General features: G+C 34.5%; 1 protein-coding gene across 5 annotated transcripts in view; it reads left to right on the top strand.

The window, feature by feature from the left end:
- LOC149791259 (uncharacterized) overlaps positions 1 to 16183 on the top strand; it is an 82607-nt gene extending 66424 nt beyond the window's left edge. For all 5 annotated transcript variants that reach the window (XM_089969754.1, XM_089969751.1, XM_089969753.1 and 2 more), the window contains 2 exons: positions 5641 to 5766; positions 9107 to 16183. In XM_089969754.1, the coding sequence (XP_089825880.1) occupies positions 5641 to 5766; positions 9107 to 9855 (875 nt within the window). In that variant the 3' untranslated portion in view covers positions 9856 to 16183. The remainder of the gene's footprint in view (positions 1 to 5640; positions 5767 to 9106) is intronic.
- Positions 16184 to 16808: the final 625 nt, after the last annotated feature.

Here is a 16808-nt window from a genome sequence, read left to right as displayed (position 1 = left end):
TGACGGGACTCATATTTTTACCAAAATGGGAGCCATGGACTGATTGTTTAAAAATCCTAACGAGACCTCTGGTTCAAAACTTTTCTTTCTGGGACAGAGATATCCAAGAGAGAATACCCATGGGACCATACATGTGAGATGTTGAAAATTGCACAACAATAAAAAACTGTAACTTGTTCAAGCTAGTTATGCATATGCGTTTCAGACAGCAGGCAGTGAAAGGAGTTCACAGCACAGAATAATATTTGTACATTGAGGAGGAGGATCATATTAAATTCAGAAACAATTAACAGATAATGCTCATAAGGAACATCAGAGAATCCCCATACAACATAATTAAGTGTGTGTAGATCTCAAGTTGGCAGAACCACTGAGCAACAAAAGAATAAAAAGAAAAGCTTTTGTATCATATGCAGATGTATGACCAAATGATGTACATGCTCTCTATGTGCAAAAATTAAATGACATTAAATATAAGAGACTGACTCATCTGTGTAAACTCAAAGCAAGGTGGATCAAATTTGACCTGTTTATGTTCGGTTCTTCCATATATATAGATCGTGGTGGTATTTTCTGCAGACCTTTTGGCACTTAGTTCCAAGCCTTCATTTGGTATTTGTATTGCAAAATGGATAACTAAAAAAGTATATTATCTAGTACAATACATTTTTAAGTGGTATCATTAACTGTTGATGAAATTGATGAAAAAATACTTGATGTCATTCTGATATATGGATTCTTTACTACACTACTAAAAAACTACTAATCTGTTCATCCTGATTCTTTTTTCCCTTTTTTTTACCATCTCCTTTAGTCTTACTGGTACCAGTGCTTTTAATAAAATTGTAACTTCTATTTTCTTGCAATCTAAATATTTATAATGATGTCTTATTGTCAAAAGGTAAAATGTGCTTAGTGTTGTAAAATCTAAAACTATTAATTAGCAAGGGACTAAAATAAAAAGTGGACAGAAATTATTGTCATATTACAGTGCTGTTAGAAACAACAGAATAGTTGTAGAAGATGTATTTTGCACAAAGTTGTAGAACTAGCGCTTATATTGTCACCACATATTCTACTTAAATAATTATATCATTATTTCAGTATATTCCTATCAGTATTTTCCCAGTGGTAGTAATTTTCTGATCTGATGTTCCTTTCTTGTGCAATTTTTACACATCAAGAATTCTCACCGTATCATTAAAAAACAATGTAATCTGTACCAAATTGAGTTGTTTGAGAAGAAATTAATTTTTTTTAACCCAAAAATCACTGAAGCTACGAGTTCTTGCATTATAGTCTCACATTAAATAACATCTGAAGTAGCCATGATAGTAGTTTAGGATGCAACTGTACCAATTTCAACTTTGGTATATCCGAATCTTGAATGTGATGGAGGAACATAGCTCCAAAATAAACACATCAATATTAGAACCTGTTCATTGACTATGAATCAAGTATCCAAGTCCAACTGAATTGCTAGAAATTTTTTAATTCTTTTGACAGCATCATAATTAGCTGTCAAATATGGAGTAAGCCTATAGTCTTTATGCCATCCCAACCAAGACCCCACCACAACTACGTGACCATGCCCAATGACCTCACAGTAATAACTGCTATACAACTAGAGATGACGTCTCTTCGAAAATTTTAATTTCAGTAGAGCTGTAACAGAGTGGAACAGTAAGAAAGAGTGACAGATATTTAAGTGTTAAGGAGATATTTAACAATGGCTTTTCCCACCACCACCACTTCCTCATTGGAGATCACACACACACAAAACTTAGAGTACATCCTGAAATCCTGGCAGCATCCCTTCAGAGGAGATAACTTGACTATTCTGATTATCCCATGGTATTTCTGTACTTGAACATTATCTTACAGTGTGTCCATTCAGCATGGTCGAAAAAGGCTTACAACTATTGAGTTGTTCAAGGACTCCCATTACTACAGATGTGAAAGAACGAGAACCATACTATAAATCAGTGAAGATAAAATATAGTATATATGTGTTTGACTGTCCCTGATTGGTTGATAATGAAAGTAAGATTTTAGTAAAAACAATCTTTTGAGAGCTTGTCCTCCTTGTAACTGAAAAAAATGAGGGACATTGTTTTATTAACATAATTTCCAGACCTGTGTTTGGACGACTCATTACTGAAATCAGCAGCTGACTCTTTGGTGCAGTATTGAAAGCACACATTTCAAATTTGTATAGATCCAGAAAATGGAGCAGCTGTTATGGGTTTTTTTCTTCACAAAATCTGTCATCATAGATGTGTCTATACTGATATAAATTTGAGCATGAGCACTCAAAATTTTAAGTTACTAAATTTTAAAAATTGTGGTGTTTGCACAAATTTACAGTGGGAATTGAATTAGTGTTGAGTCCTGAACTCTTGAGGTTTGTGCAGAAATATGGAATCCAAGCAGAATATATCCAGAAATGTAGAGGTTTTTAATCTTGGATTTAGTCTCCCCATTGTGTTTCACACTGATATGCATATTCACAGAACATTTGTATAGTAGTAGGAAAAGTAAGTGAGAAATTTAGATACATATCATAAACAAGACAAACAGTATGTGGGGGGAGAAGATCATTAGAACAGGCTGGAATGGAGAAGTATAATAAAAGCAATAATTAGTAGAAGTGTGCCTCCTTTTTTATGTGTGCAACATTATTTTCTTAGCTTCAGTAAGAAATTTCATCAAAAGGAAGACAATAAAGGATGTACAGTTAACTAAACCAATATGAATTTAGCTACTTAAAAGCTGTATCAAATTGATTTTAACCTTCTGGTCTGTTTCTGTCCATTCTGGTGATATGTCCACTGAATCAGTATGGTTGGAAAAAATATTTAAAAAATTAAAAATCTTTTGGCAGATTATGATTATACCCTACTTCTGCCTGAGAGATGTGTATAATTTAATTTCTTGGTTTGTTGATTGTGGTTGTTGCTCAGTTCAAATGCATCATTGAAAAACATTGATGCATTCTCATACTTTGTTACAAATATTTATTAGATGCATATCATCAGATATTGGTAAATATAGCTTGAATAAATTGTAAGAGTTCTAGTTGGAACAATGAACATTGTTAAGAGAAAATTTAAGTGAGCTAAAATGTAAACTTTTTGGCAGTGTGTGATGCAGGATTGCTCAAGACTTTTCCATCTCGTATGCTCATCATGAAAAATCCATTTGCACCAACTGATGATGACTTTTAGGTAACTGTCAGAAAGGCATAACTGACGATATTCTAGTCTACAAAAATTACTTGAGTCAAAAGTTGTAAACTCGTACAGCTGTGGCAAAATTGATTGACTAATACCTTTTCTGCTGTTGTTATAGTTGATTAGTTGGTTGATTCAGTGTGGTTTGATTTTGGGTTTTTTGGTGATTCTTTTCACAGTATATTAGGTGGAGGAAGGACTGCGAAAGACCACCAACCTAAATTGGTTGATCTGTGACACAAACTCACTCTGTGAGATGTTTAAGTGATGTAAAAGCAAGCACCTTAGTACACTTGGGCACATGGAGCCTCTGTTGATTTGACATTTATCTCCAACAGCTGAAGTCATTTAGACATGAGCTCTTGGGGTTTCAGTAGATCAGGATGGCCTTTACACCATTTTCAGATGAAGAGAATCTATATATGGCAGCCAGTTTTACTGCTGAATAAAATCCAAGTCCTTTTAAGGCACCAAACACCACTTATGTAGAACCACTGACCTTCCACAAGTAACTGGCAACATTCTCATTTGCACATTGGAAGCAAGTAATCATATGAAAAGCATCTTGTATCACTGCCATGGAAGCCCCTCAGATCTGTATCACAAGACAAGCATCTTATACCACTCTGCCATGAAAGCCCCTCAGGCCATAGGTATAAGTCTCATATGAAAGACTAGAAGTGGGAGATAGAACCTGTGACAACAGGATTGAAAGTGCATAATGTTACTGCTAGGCCATCAGTGATGATGATGCTGTTGACAATGCAGTTAACTGCAATGACATAATTTTATGAGTGCTCTGGGAAAAATGATTCCTAGACTTTCATCCATTTTTAAAAAATCTGATATAAAAATGTTGCTATATTTTGTTATAACTTTATATTAGTCTTGCAACAAGGCGTAAAAATAAGACATTAGTAACTGAAAAAGATGTTCTTACAAGAAATGATATAGTGTAAAAGTAGACAAATGATGCAAAATCACTTCAACAGGCATCATTGTTTCTTTTCTCTGACAAATCATAAAAGTTTACCAAAACATTTATTGGAAAAAATAATAACAATGAATCATAGAATCTGACCACACATTTAAAGCAATACAAGATTTAACTATTATTCTAATCAAAAGCAGCATGCCTGAGAACAAAGAAAAATAGCAAGACATATTGATCACTTTAGGAAACACAGAGTTTAGTAAGGATACAAATTCATGATTTCTGTATTAGATTGAAAATATCTATTATAAAATCTGTATTCATGGATGTTAAATTAGTAGGTATTAAGGGACTGATCAATGACATCTACAAATAATAAGCCACCATGAAAATCTGGGATTTCACAGTATCAGAGACATACTTGGCTGCCACAAAAACAAAAGGACAAAAGACTGATTATAATGAATGAATATAAATAAAAATATGCAGTAGATTATATGATGTATATGAATTCAGTAGATTACCTCCAGCCAGCTGTCATTTAAATCACTTCTGTCCCCAACCCAATATTAAAATCGCTTCTACCGCCCACTAACCCATAGCCAGAAATTATGTTAAAAAATATACTTCTGTAGGGGACAGTGTTTCTCGATTAAAACACATCTGACGGTGGATCATAATTTTTTTAAATTGCTTCTGTTGTGGGGTGGTTGAATTTGAAAGTGCCTTCCCCCGGGGGGGTATATGTTTTACTGGAACAGCCCTAAGTAAACATCATCAAAAAGGAAAGACATTCATTAATACTTAATGATTTGTTTGCTTAGGAGTTTTTTCAAAGCAACAAATAAGCTTGATAAATGGGAAAGTTTCCACATCTCTGAAGTGATAAAATCATACATCTTGATAAATTAGAAGGTTGCCACATCTCTCAAGTGATAAAATCAGACATCTTGATTTGCTTCATGTTTGGTAAGGGCACATCACACAAGATAGTAAGCGGTGTAGATGGCTATCTTTGTCTCCCTTTTACATTACTTCTAGATGGCTGGTCATGTTGACATTGTGCTGTCACCAGAAGACTTTGTATGTCTAGTGTGTACTAAATAGAAATGGTATCATTCTGATAACAAATATGGCCATCATGGCATCCATCTTGAAAATATTTTCCTGACTTCTCCAAAATGGAAAGTCCCACCAGCATGGGATTCCACAGAAACTTTCTTATGATGCCATGCTCCTAAATGAAAATGGCATTCAGTATGCCCACCACAGCAGCTAATTTGAAAATCTTGTTATTGCTGAAGATGGTTTCAATATTTGGCAGCTAAAATGAAGAAATGGATTTGTCATAAATTCCTTGAAAAGTTTTTCTGCTTGTAAAGTATTGGTCTATTCATGAGACTTTAATTTTTATATGTTTAATCTCAAATACTTAATTGTTGTGTATTCAGTATTCTTTTTAAATATTTTCAGGGGAGTCCCATGTGTACACCATTGGTTTTATTGGAGAGCACAAAGTGGTGTCTACAAAACTGCCAGCCATTGGTCATCATAGAGCTGCCCAGATTTCTGCTGGCAACACCACCACAAGGCTGCTAGGTAAGTGAACAACAGAGCTTTCCTTATTGTTGACAGTTTCAACCAGGTTTTCCTTAAGGGCTATATAGAATTAATAACTCCACCAGGTCTGGTAGACCCACACAAGTTATTGGTTTCTATCTTTTGGTGGTTTTATTCATGATTATCATCCAGGATTTTATGTGTGTGTATGATTGTTTTTGTTCTTTTTCTGTTGGAACAAAACAGGTGAGTGGCAATGACTTGTTAATAAAGTCAAACCTGTCTTAGTGGTCCCCTTTTAGGAGGTGATGAAAATGGCTTCTTAGGACATGTGATTGCTTAATGGAGGCTAATCTCTACAACAATTCAGTTTATTGGATAAATGAAATGTGGCTGTTTAAGGCATGTGATTGCTTAATGGAGGCTAATCTCTACAACAATTCAGTTTATTGGATAAATGAAATGTGGCTGTTTAAGGCATGTGATTGCTTAATGGAGGCTAATCTCTACAACAATTCAGTTTATTGGATAAATGAAATGTGGCTGTTTAAGGCATGTGATTGCTTAATAGAAGTAGCTTGAAAGCAGATTGGTGTATCATTGTGTACTTGACCATCTTGAATTGATATCTTTTAATTACCCTGCCAGATTAAATCAGGAGTTCACAATCATTGCTTGCATTGAGATATAAAACCATACCATGCAAGGTTATATTTGAACTGAGTACTGCAAGGGAAACAACTACTATCTGTTGCAAAATGGGATAAGAAACCAGATATTCCAAACTTGGGAAGGAGCACTAACTATATCTGAAACAACAAAAGAGATTCTGAAAAATCAAGTCACCAGTGCACAGAGAATTCTTGTGGCTAGCAGAAATATATTTGAAGATAAGCCATGTCACCATTGTCAAGAATATGACTGAATGTGTTTTCCAATTGAAGGACATGCAGATTGTTTGATCCATTGGTCAGAAGTATTAAAAACTGGATTGTTTTTCTAAGCTTCTTTGAAATTTAATGATACATTGATTAAATGTTTTGCTTTCCCATTTCTGGTATGAAATATAGGGGAGCTGTTCTACTACCCCAGGTGTTAGCGTCAGCATCTGCACAGAGCCTCACTGCTTCTTAAATATATTTTCATCCTTGGGCAACGAGACTGAGTTTTGTAGCAACTACCTTTTGGCAATGGGGCTAATATTACTAACTTTGTATATGCATATACATTATTTGTACTTGTTTCAATATTTGCAATTAGCTCAGGACTTATGTTCCCTGTAATCCATACTGTTACTTATAACTCTAAAATCATGAAAATTGGAAAGGGGATACATATTGACAAGCACTATGCCCTCATCACAAAAGTTGGTTACTGTGATTCATATTTCTTTGCTGGCTTCAGTTAAATTTGTTTTAAGTTTATTTGTCAAGCTTCATTCATGCTAGAATCATCAAATTAGAAGATTCTGTTCATTTCTAGTATTACTGCATTGTTACAGCAAAGACAGTCACAGTGACCTACATTTCACATTTTACTAGTTTAGGTTAATTCTTCTGTTGGCTCATCACCAAATAGGATTGTTGCACCCTAAATACATACTGTTATGCACAGAATAACGACACTTTGTAAGGGGTTGCTGCTTTGGCATTATCTTTGTTACTACTTATCCAGAATGGATAGTGATATTGAGATGGGTTTTGCACCAAACAACTTAAAATTAAGTCTTCGTGGTCCTAAAAGAAAATGGTACCAATCTGACATAAACTATGGCAACTACATCAACTTTATTTCTCAGCTTTATTTGAAAATCTTATCACTGAAGAATATCAGCAATGGTTTCAACACTCCGCAATTACAAGGAAAGAAATGATCTTGTGTTGAATTCCTGAAAGTTCTGTTTGGTTAGTAGAATGTGCATTACTTCAAGGGACTTGTTCTTTTACACCTCACCTCGCTGAGGTTCCACTCTCCAATTTCATACTCTTGCATAGGGTTTGATTTATAAAGAGAAACAATTTCCCATGTTTTCCTCACTGGTTATTGGTAGCCATTTTGATCAGCTGCCTGCAATTGATGGTAAATAGTTTCCATAATTACCACATGTAAAGACAGGTCAGTCATTATACATAAAAGTAGCATAGAGGTCTACCAATATTCTCTCCAATGTCTATATTGTAAATGCAAACAACTTCACCTTGTCCTTGTCCTTCTCTCTTGACCACTCCAGGGTCCTAAGCATCCACCTACAAATGCAGGAGGTTGTGGGTTCAAACCCCGGCTGAGTCATACCAAAGACAGAAATGGTACTAGCAGCCACCTCGCTTAGCGCTCAGCACTTAGTTCCCAAAACACACAAACACTTGTCCTTCTCTCAGATGTACATGATGAATGTAGAGTGGAACCTAAGTAAGCAAATTTTGGGGCTGTGTACCTTTTCATTCCAAGCACATCTCAAAGAAAAATAATTTGTATCCGAATATACCTGATTTTTAGAATGGAAATAAATGATTTTTGCTTTTTTGTAGTGGCCGTTCAAAGGCTACAATGTACATTTATGTTCTGCTCTACAGTTTCATAGTTTTCATTGTTTTGTTTTTTGTTGTTGTTTTTTCCCCAGATTTTCCTCGGTTTAATCCTTGGTTAGTGTTTTTTTTTTTAAAAAATGAATTTTTATATCTGAGGTATTTTCAAAAGAACTTTAAATTCCCTTTATTTTGATGTATGATTGATGGGTGGAACTTGGGTTGGAGAGTATAAATTTTGACCTTACTTCAGATGTACAGTATCTAAAATCTGCTTGGTCCACATGGTAATTTTCCATTCAAGAATTCATAGGTATATTGGGGTAAAAAAGTGCCAACAGCATTTTTAATTTTTGTATATTTCATAATTGATTTATTGGACTTTCAGAAGAGTGTATTATCTATGATGGCAAAATTCATTTTCATTTATTGAATGACTGATATATTTGGTGTACTTTGGACTAGTTCAGGCTTAATTTTCTAGCTTATAGTGAGCAGTCATTTTGATCAGGTGTCTGCATGATTTCTATAATTACAAAATGTACGTAATCATCAGTCACAGTACACAAAAATAGCATAAAGGTATGCCAACATTCTGTCCATTGTGCATGTTCAAATGCAAATTCTTCACCTTTTAATGGTCCCTCTCTGAAATATACATAATAACTGTAGAGAGGAACCATGATATAAGTATTTCAGCAGACTTGAATAGTATTTTGAAAGAAATGATATGATTTCGATGACTGGTTTAGGAGTAGTACAGGTGGTGATGATGGTGATTATGATGGTAGTGGTTATAGGATACAAGTAGTGGTAGTAATACAATATGTAAATAATTATAATTTAATTCGCAGGTACGTTCCAGAATATTGAACACGTGCTGATTGTAGGAGTTGCTGGAGGCATGCCCCATTATACAGATTATTTCAAGCATGTCAGACTCGGTGATGTTGTCATTTCCACATGCAACAAGGATGGCAAGCTTTACTACTACTGTGACAAAATCTTGCAGGACAAAGATGGAAAGATCACATACCATTCTAAGTCCTGGGGCCCCAGGGATCAGTTCTTACAACAGGTCGTCAAAAAAATGAAGGAAGCTACTCTCAGCAAAAAGAAATTTGCACCATGGGAAAAATATATCCAGGATGGTTTGGAATTGTTGTCATCACAGGAAGCTGATTTCAATCGTCCACCACCCAGTACGGATCGACTAACAATGAGTATCGGAGATGGAAATGTCATTGAGGTCCAGCACCCAGATTGTCCAGATGAGGCCCAACAGGATCGCAAACCAGGAATGCCAAAAATTCATTTTGGAGTTTATGGCTCTGGAAAGACAGTTGCAAAGGAATATGATGTACGCCTGGACTTCGCTGGTCGTTATGATTTAGTTGCCATTGATTCAGAATTTGACCAGGTCTTAGAATCTATTCATGGAAACAGAAAGGACAGTTATATCTTTATAAGGGGAGTTTCCGATTACTCAGATGGAAGTCGAAACAAGGAATGGCTGCCCTATGCAGCACTTGCTGCTGCAGCTGTTACAAAGTCAATTATTAAATCCTTTGCCAATCCTCACATGTCAGAGGATGAGCTTTGAGGGTTGTTATCAATTACAAATATTTTTCTTGATTTGGCTAGCAATTATGACTCTATATATATATATATATATATATATATATATATATATATATATATATATATATATTGACTTGCCATCAGAGTCTGTAACTAGGACTCCACCTTGGTAGAGATGGATTTGTTTCCCTTTCCCTCCTCCTGTACCCTCATATTTCTTCCACACTGCCCATAAAATTTGCATCATTTCAGAAGGTGGGCATATTTGGTTTGACATTTTATGAAGATTACAGATTCTTTTAAAACTACTGATTGCATATTGGGATTGGGTGTCAAAAGTTGCATTGTCAGTTTTAAGAGATTCTTCCTTACATTCGGAAATCAGTCCCTAGCTGTTGAGGGAGGATCATCATATTTGGTTTCATTAAGGATAATAGATCTATTTATCCTGGTTTCAACCCTGGGTTGGGGATCAATCATCACATGTCATAGAGATTGTTCCTTATATTCTGAAATCTCTCACCAACAGCCATTGACAGAGGGTTGTCATATTTGGTTTAATTTTCAGAATGATAGAAGATTTTTTAAATTTTGATTGCATCTTGGTGGTTGGGGGTCAAAAGTCACATTGTCAATGATCATAAACATTCTTATATTCTGTCACTAGCAGCTATTGAGGTAGGATGGTTGTATCTGGTTTAATGTTTCATGACAATACCAGATTTTGAAAATTTTGATTGCATCTTGGGGCTTGTTGGTCAAAAGTCACATTTTCATAAGTCATAACGATTTTATATTCTGAAGTCTGTCAGCAGCTGTTGAAGGAGAGTGGTTGTATTTGGTTTGATGTTTGAAATGGCAGGCCTGCCAACTAATATTGATTCAACTGTGAAATTTAATGAAGTGACCCTTAAATTATAGACTTGTGGAATAACTGCAAAAAGATACAAACTCACAATCACTATGGTCCATGTTTGGCAGGATCTAGGTTTTCATATTGTTTCAGAGTTGGAGTTGGTCAAAGAAGCAGAGAGTACCCCAGATGCTTGAATCTGCCCATGTTTTGCATGCAGAATGCTTCTGTGGTCAAGCTTTTGCTTTTACCTTACAACATTATTTAGAAATGTTTTCCAACAAATGAAATCACATTGAAGGCAAAAGTAACAATCTGCTTCATAAAAGGTTCAAACAGTTGGCACGGAAGTATAAAAAGAAGTGGATTCTTGAATGTGCTTGGGAAGTGGCTACAGAAGTATGAAATGAAATAGATTAGGGGCTGTGCTTGATAATGTGGCTACAGCAGTATAAAACGAAATAGATTAGGGGCTGTGCTTTGGAAGAAAGTAGGAATAGCAATAATTACATTTATTGGACATCATGTGCAGATTTGAGTGTTGCTCATGGTGGTAGCAAACACCACTGTCATCACATGAAATATTAAAAAATGATTACATAAAGTTGAGAAATCTTGCAAAAGCAAGGACCTCATTGGGGTTAGAACTGCAGTTTCTGAATCTGACTGGAGGTAATTAATGTTTGATTGTCCTAAATGAAATTTTTAAGTTGGACAGAATGTTGCATTCACTCCACCAGATCACACTTCTGTACTTTTCAAATGCATGTTTTCAATGTCTACAATAACAGTACAAACTATTTCATTACACCTTATTTAAAATGGCTCTAACTTAATGAAAACTTGCCTTAAAAGACCTTGTTAGGTTTGGCAGATCTATCATGTGGAAGTAGATGATATTGGGAAAAAGGCTTCTAGACACAGCCTCAGGCATTAAGGGAAGATGAAGTTGAAGTGAAAAATAAAATAAGTTTGGATATTTGCATTGCCTTCTTGCCTGCTTGTTTTCATGTTATTTTATGTGGGTGTCAAGTGTTGTGACCCTGTGGTGTAAGTTAACCAATGTCCGATTATACTAAAAAAATGTTCTGTGTTGAAAATGTTTCCTCCTAGTGCCCCCATAGGTATTTTTATTTTACATAAAGCATTCTGTCATTGTTATTGATAGACATTTTATGGCAGTCGCATTTTTTGCTTGATCACAGTAATGAAGGTAGCATTTTGTATTAGTCAAAGATCATCTTACATCTTGTTTTTGAAGCAAAGCATAGAAATTCACAACACTTTAAGGAATTCAAGTCCAGTCAGCAGCACAGGAGTTGCTTCCGTGGCAGCTGGTAGCATTGTTTAAATTGTTATCAGCTTAATGCAGTTTTAGGGTGAATTGACAGGAAATTTTCAAATAAAGTGAGAACTCTTAATTTTGAAGGTCTCCTTGAAAAATAAATATCTAGCATATACAGCCAAAATGAAAATTCTGACTTAATGAAATGTGATTTAGTTGCTTATTGGAAACTCACAAATATACATGAATTGCAGATGTATTTTGTAATTAAATGAATTAAGTTTTTATGCCTATTCTTTAAGTGTGTCACTGATATTTACGTTATACACAAAGTGTACAGACCACTTTCCACTTGTGTCTGTGTAATAACACCCCACCACACTGAAATCTCCAAGATTTACAGGTGTAGTCAGGCCTGAGGTACACGGTAATGTTGGGCAACAGACTGATGTTTTATGACTTGTTGATGTTACCACCTGCTGCAATTCTTTTAGGAGGATACAGAGGTAATCCACAAACTGGCATGGTAGGTTTTTGAAGTTGAGTGGAGTGAAGGTTGTTCCAGGTGAGAGAAGTACAGTTAGAGACAGGTGATTTCATAGGCATATTTTACTGAACAAATATGACCAAACCAAAACCATCTGCCAGAACGAGTGACTGTGGACAATGCAGAGTGCACTTTTTGCATACCCTAGATACCATAATGTGACTGTGAACAATACACTTTTTGCATACTCTAGATACCATAATGTGCTTACCCTGGATACCATAATGTGCATACCCTAGATACCATAATGTGACTGTGGACAATGCACTTTTTGCATACCCTAGATACCATAATGTGCTTACCCTAGATACCACAATGTGCATACCCTGGATACCATAATGTGCATACATTGGATACCATAATGTGACTTTGGACAATGTACTTTTTGCATACCCTAGATACCATAATGTGCATATGCTACATACCATAATGTGACTGTGGATAATACACTTTTTGCATACACTAGATACCATAATGTGCATATGCTAGATACCATAATGTGACTGTGGATAATAAACTTTTTGCATACCCTAGATACCATAATGTGCATATGCTAGATACCATAATGTGACTGTGGATAATAAACTTTTTGCATACCCTAGATACCATAATGTGCATATGCTAGATACCATAATGTGACTGTGAATACAGTTTTTGCATACCCTAGATACCATAATATGCATAAGCTAGATACCATAATGTGACTGTGGACAGTGCACTTTTTGCATACCCTAGATACCATAATGTGACTGTGGACTTTGCACTTTTTGCATACCCTAGATACCATAATGAAAAAATGCAAACTACATCATTGCTGGTGTAAATGTATTGACAGGTTGTGTCGTCGTAGATTTTACTTATTCTCAGATTTGTCTGCTTTTACTGAATGATGTATAATAAGAAATTTGAAATGGTTTATTGTTCATATATTATAAATTACTATGACTTTAGTTAGATGTAAGCATTTTATAATATTGATTTATTTACTTTTTTACAGCTTGGGGGGTGGTCAGTTGTCCATTGTATGTCATTCACTGTTCATCTTTTGGCACAAGTTTGTTATCAATATTTCTCTTAACCTATTTGAAGGATTGCCATGAAACTTTCCACATACATTATCTTCACATGGTCTGGTTGGTCCTAAATGAAAATGACATTCATTTTGGCCCCATTGGCAATCATCTTAATGATGTGGTGGCCAAGTGGAGTAAATGCTTGCATTTACCGATCACTGCTATCTCACCTCTGTCCATGTGGATTTGAGTTGAAGGCTCAGCCAATTAGGGGATGTGAGAAAGCATGCCAGTAGCTTCCTGTGGTTCATTGGTTCTTACTGGGGGTTTTCTGGGTTCATCCTCCATCAGTTATACTGGCTGCCATGTATAGCCTATCGTTTACTGAAAAATGGCATTAAACCCAAAACAGTGACTGCTATCACAACACTATATGAAAAAAATTCATATTTATGTGAGGATTTCAGTAGATGACTTCCTGTCATGAACATGGTGCCAATCTAACATTAGTACCTGCACCACTGCAGCTAATTTGAAAATTTTATATTGCTGAAGAATATCAGAGACGGGTTTCAACACTTGACAGTTGAAATGGTCTTATCTTAAATTCCTGGATTTTTGGGGGGTGAGCATCAGTCCCTTGAAGAGACTTGTTTTTTTTTCGTATAATTATTAGCATTATTATTGAAATAAGCATTTTTAAAACAAAATAAATAAAATAGCAAGCCTGGTACTGTGCTTTCTGATATACACATTATTTTAATGCCTAACTGATTACAAAGCATTTACGTGTCTTTATTTTTTATTCTTCTTATAAAGCTTGTTATGAATACTTGATAGATTTATCATGTTTTCTTTTATATTCTTTTTCAATTCAGTTTCCATACGTCCTTATTATTCTTTTTATAAATAGTTGCTGCTATTTGTGATTCATAAAGCTGGTTTTGATATTATGTCTCCAAAATACATGCACTCGTGAATTTCAAGAGCAATTTATGTATGTAAGTAGCTAATTAATACTTTACATATGATAATTTTACATGCATTTACTACTATTCAAATAGTCCATCTTTATTCAGATTAATATAATTGGGGGATTTGTAGAAAAATTTCCCCTTGGAAATTAATTGTCAATTTTGTCTTGATATATTTGTATAAAAAAAATTCTGAAAAGATCAAATGCATATAGGTTGCATTTAAAACAGCAGTGCTGCTTGTAGGCATTAGAGTTCTACATTTCAGACAGAAATTCATTTTGAAATCGGTCTTGAGTGACATTTGTACTGAATTTACATGAACTGAATCCTTTTCTATCGTAACAGAGAATTGGGTGTTCTAATAAGTTAGACCAAAGTGTTGTCCAATCCACTTGTGAATTTTCAGTAGTCATGCTTAAGGTAAGCCTCTGTGTATTTAAAGTCTGTATCTCAACAAATGAAAATATACAAGATGGAAAAGAGACTTTCTCATATGTTACAAAAGTTAAGATGTGTATAATTATTTGCAGTGAGTTGCATAGCTTATAGGTCAGATAAGTTGTAGTGAATTGATTTATTTAGATTAGGCTCATTAATTAGATTAATGAATCAAATTATATAAAATTTTCCATTATTATATATGCTCAAGTTTTTGTTTGATAATATTGTATTTCACCATTTTTCTGCACTATTCATGTGTAAATAATGTTAATGCAGTATGTGGATGTGACATTTTTTATGCACAGGGAAAAGGTCTTTAAATATTTATGAATGAATTTAATGATGCATTTAAAATACCAGGTAAAAATGTACTTATTTTTACACTTGTAAAATTTCTACCTGTTATATTAATATTGTTTTTGTAGTAATTTGGTACAGCATAAATTATTTCCCATTTTTAGGTAAGCCCCATCACTTAAGCCATTTAAAATTTCTATCATCATTTGTTAGTTACAAGTTTCAAACTATTTTAAATGGTTGATGTTACTTTACAAATACAAATAATCCAGTGTGACCAATATTCATTTTTTTTTCTAAATGTAAGCAGATATTTGTTTGGTTGTTTTTTGTGTACACATTTTAATAGTTTTTGCCCCTTTTTATTGACAGATTTAAGTTAATATGAACTCGCCAAGCCATCAATATAATTACCTTTGTATTAAAAGGGTTTAAATTCTTTTTATTGAATTTTAAAATTTGCATTTTGAAGCAAAAACGAAATTCCTTAACATTAGTAAACCAGAATAATTATAACCATAGCTTGAGTTGAAATAGTTGAGGGTTTAGGGTTCTTAAGACTGAATTGAAGCTTTGAATGTAAATAACTGCTTGGAAACTTTATAAAAAAGAGAGAGATGATGGCAGAAATGAAAGAAATGTAAAATAACATAGATGTTTTAAGCAAATAATTATAAAGAAACTAGAGATGTTGTTCTATCCTTGTGTGCTATGATTCATTGGCAAATAGAAACAAGAGTTTTCTTTTTACAGCGGTTGTTAAGTTTGCTGTATTAAGCACTGGATTGAATTATACACCCAAGTCATATATCAAAGACAATAGGTTTGTAGTTTATATTGTCTTGTATTTGGCAGGCTGTCATTTTTATACGGCTGCCGACTAAGCATATTTTCATTAAGCTTTAAGTCGTATTGCAATAAAAAAAATTGAAAGTTGCATCGTTTCAGTTACTTGTTGTCTCCTGGCTTTATTTTCATCCAGTTCTCCATCATTTTGTTAACAAAACTGAATTCCTATGTTCCTTGTTCAGTAACTTTGTTTCAATCAACTGTTAATATGTTCCGTATAAGGCAGAGCATACTGTGTTCTGATGTTGTTCATCCATCTGTCCATATTTGTGCTATAATTTCTGCATGATAAATGACCACCATCTATAGTTACCAGACTTTGTGGGTGACTTGCACTTGTGGCCAGGAAGAACTCTATCAATTTCAGGGTCAAATGCTTAAAGGTCAAGATCACTGAATAAAAGAAGACAAAATGTTTCTGTACAACTTTTAGCAATTTCAGGGTCAAATGCTTACAGGTCAGGATCATTGACTAGAGGAAGAAAAATAGTGTCCGCATAATAGGATGAGTATTTCACCATGTACAGTTCCCAAAATTTCAATATGGCTTGCACTTTGAAGAAACCTTGATTCTCAGAGCCGAAAGTTAAGGTCACTGACTGGAAGAAGAAAATTGGTTTCTGTACAATAAGAAGAATTTTACATCATTTACAGTTACCAACCTTTATTGATGGTTTGCATTTGGGGTGAGAAAGAAAGTCTCAAATTTGGGG

This window comes from Sinohyriopsis cumingii, chromosome 9, assembly GCF_028554795.1.
Source record: "Sinohyriopsis cumingii isolate HCF-2022 chromosome 9, ASM2855479v2, whole genome shotgun sequence".
Lineage (NCBI taxonomy): Eukaryota > Metazoa > Mollusca > Bivalvia > Unionida > Unionidae > Sinohyriopsis > Sinohyriopsis cumingii.
Note: the sequence above shows the minus strand (reverse complement) of the source record. Positions and strands in the feature narration are given on the sequence as shown.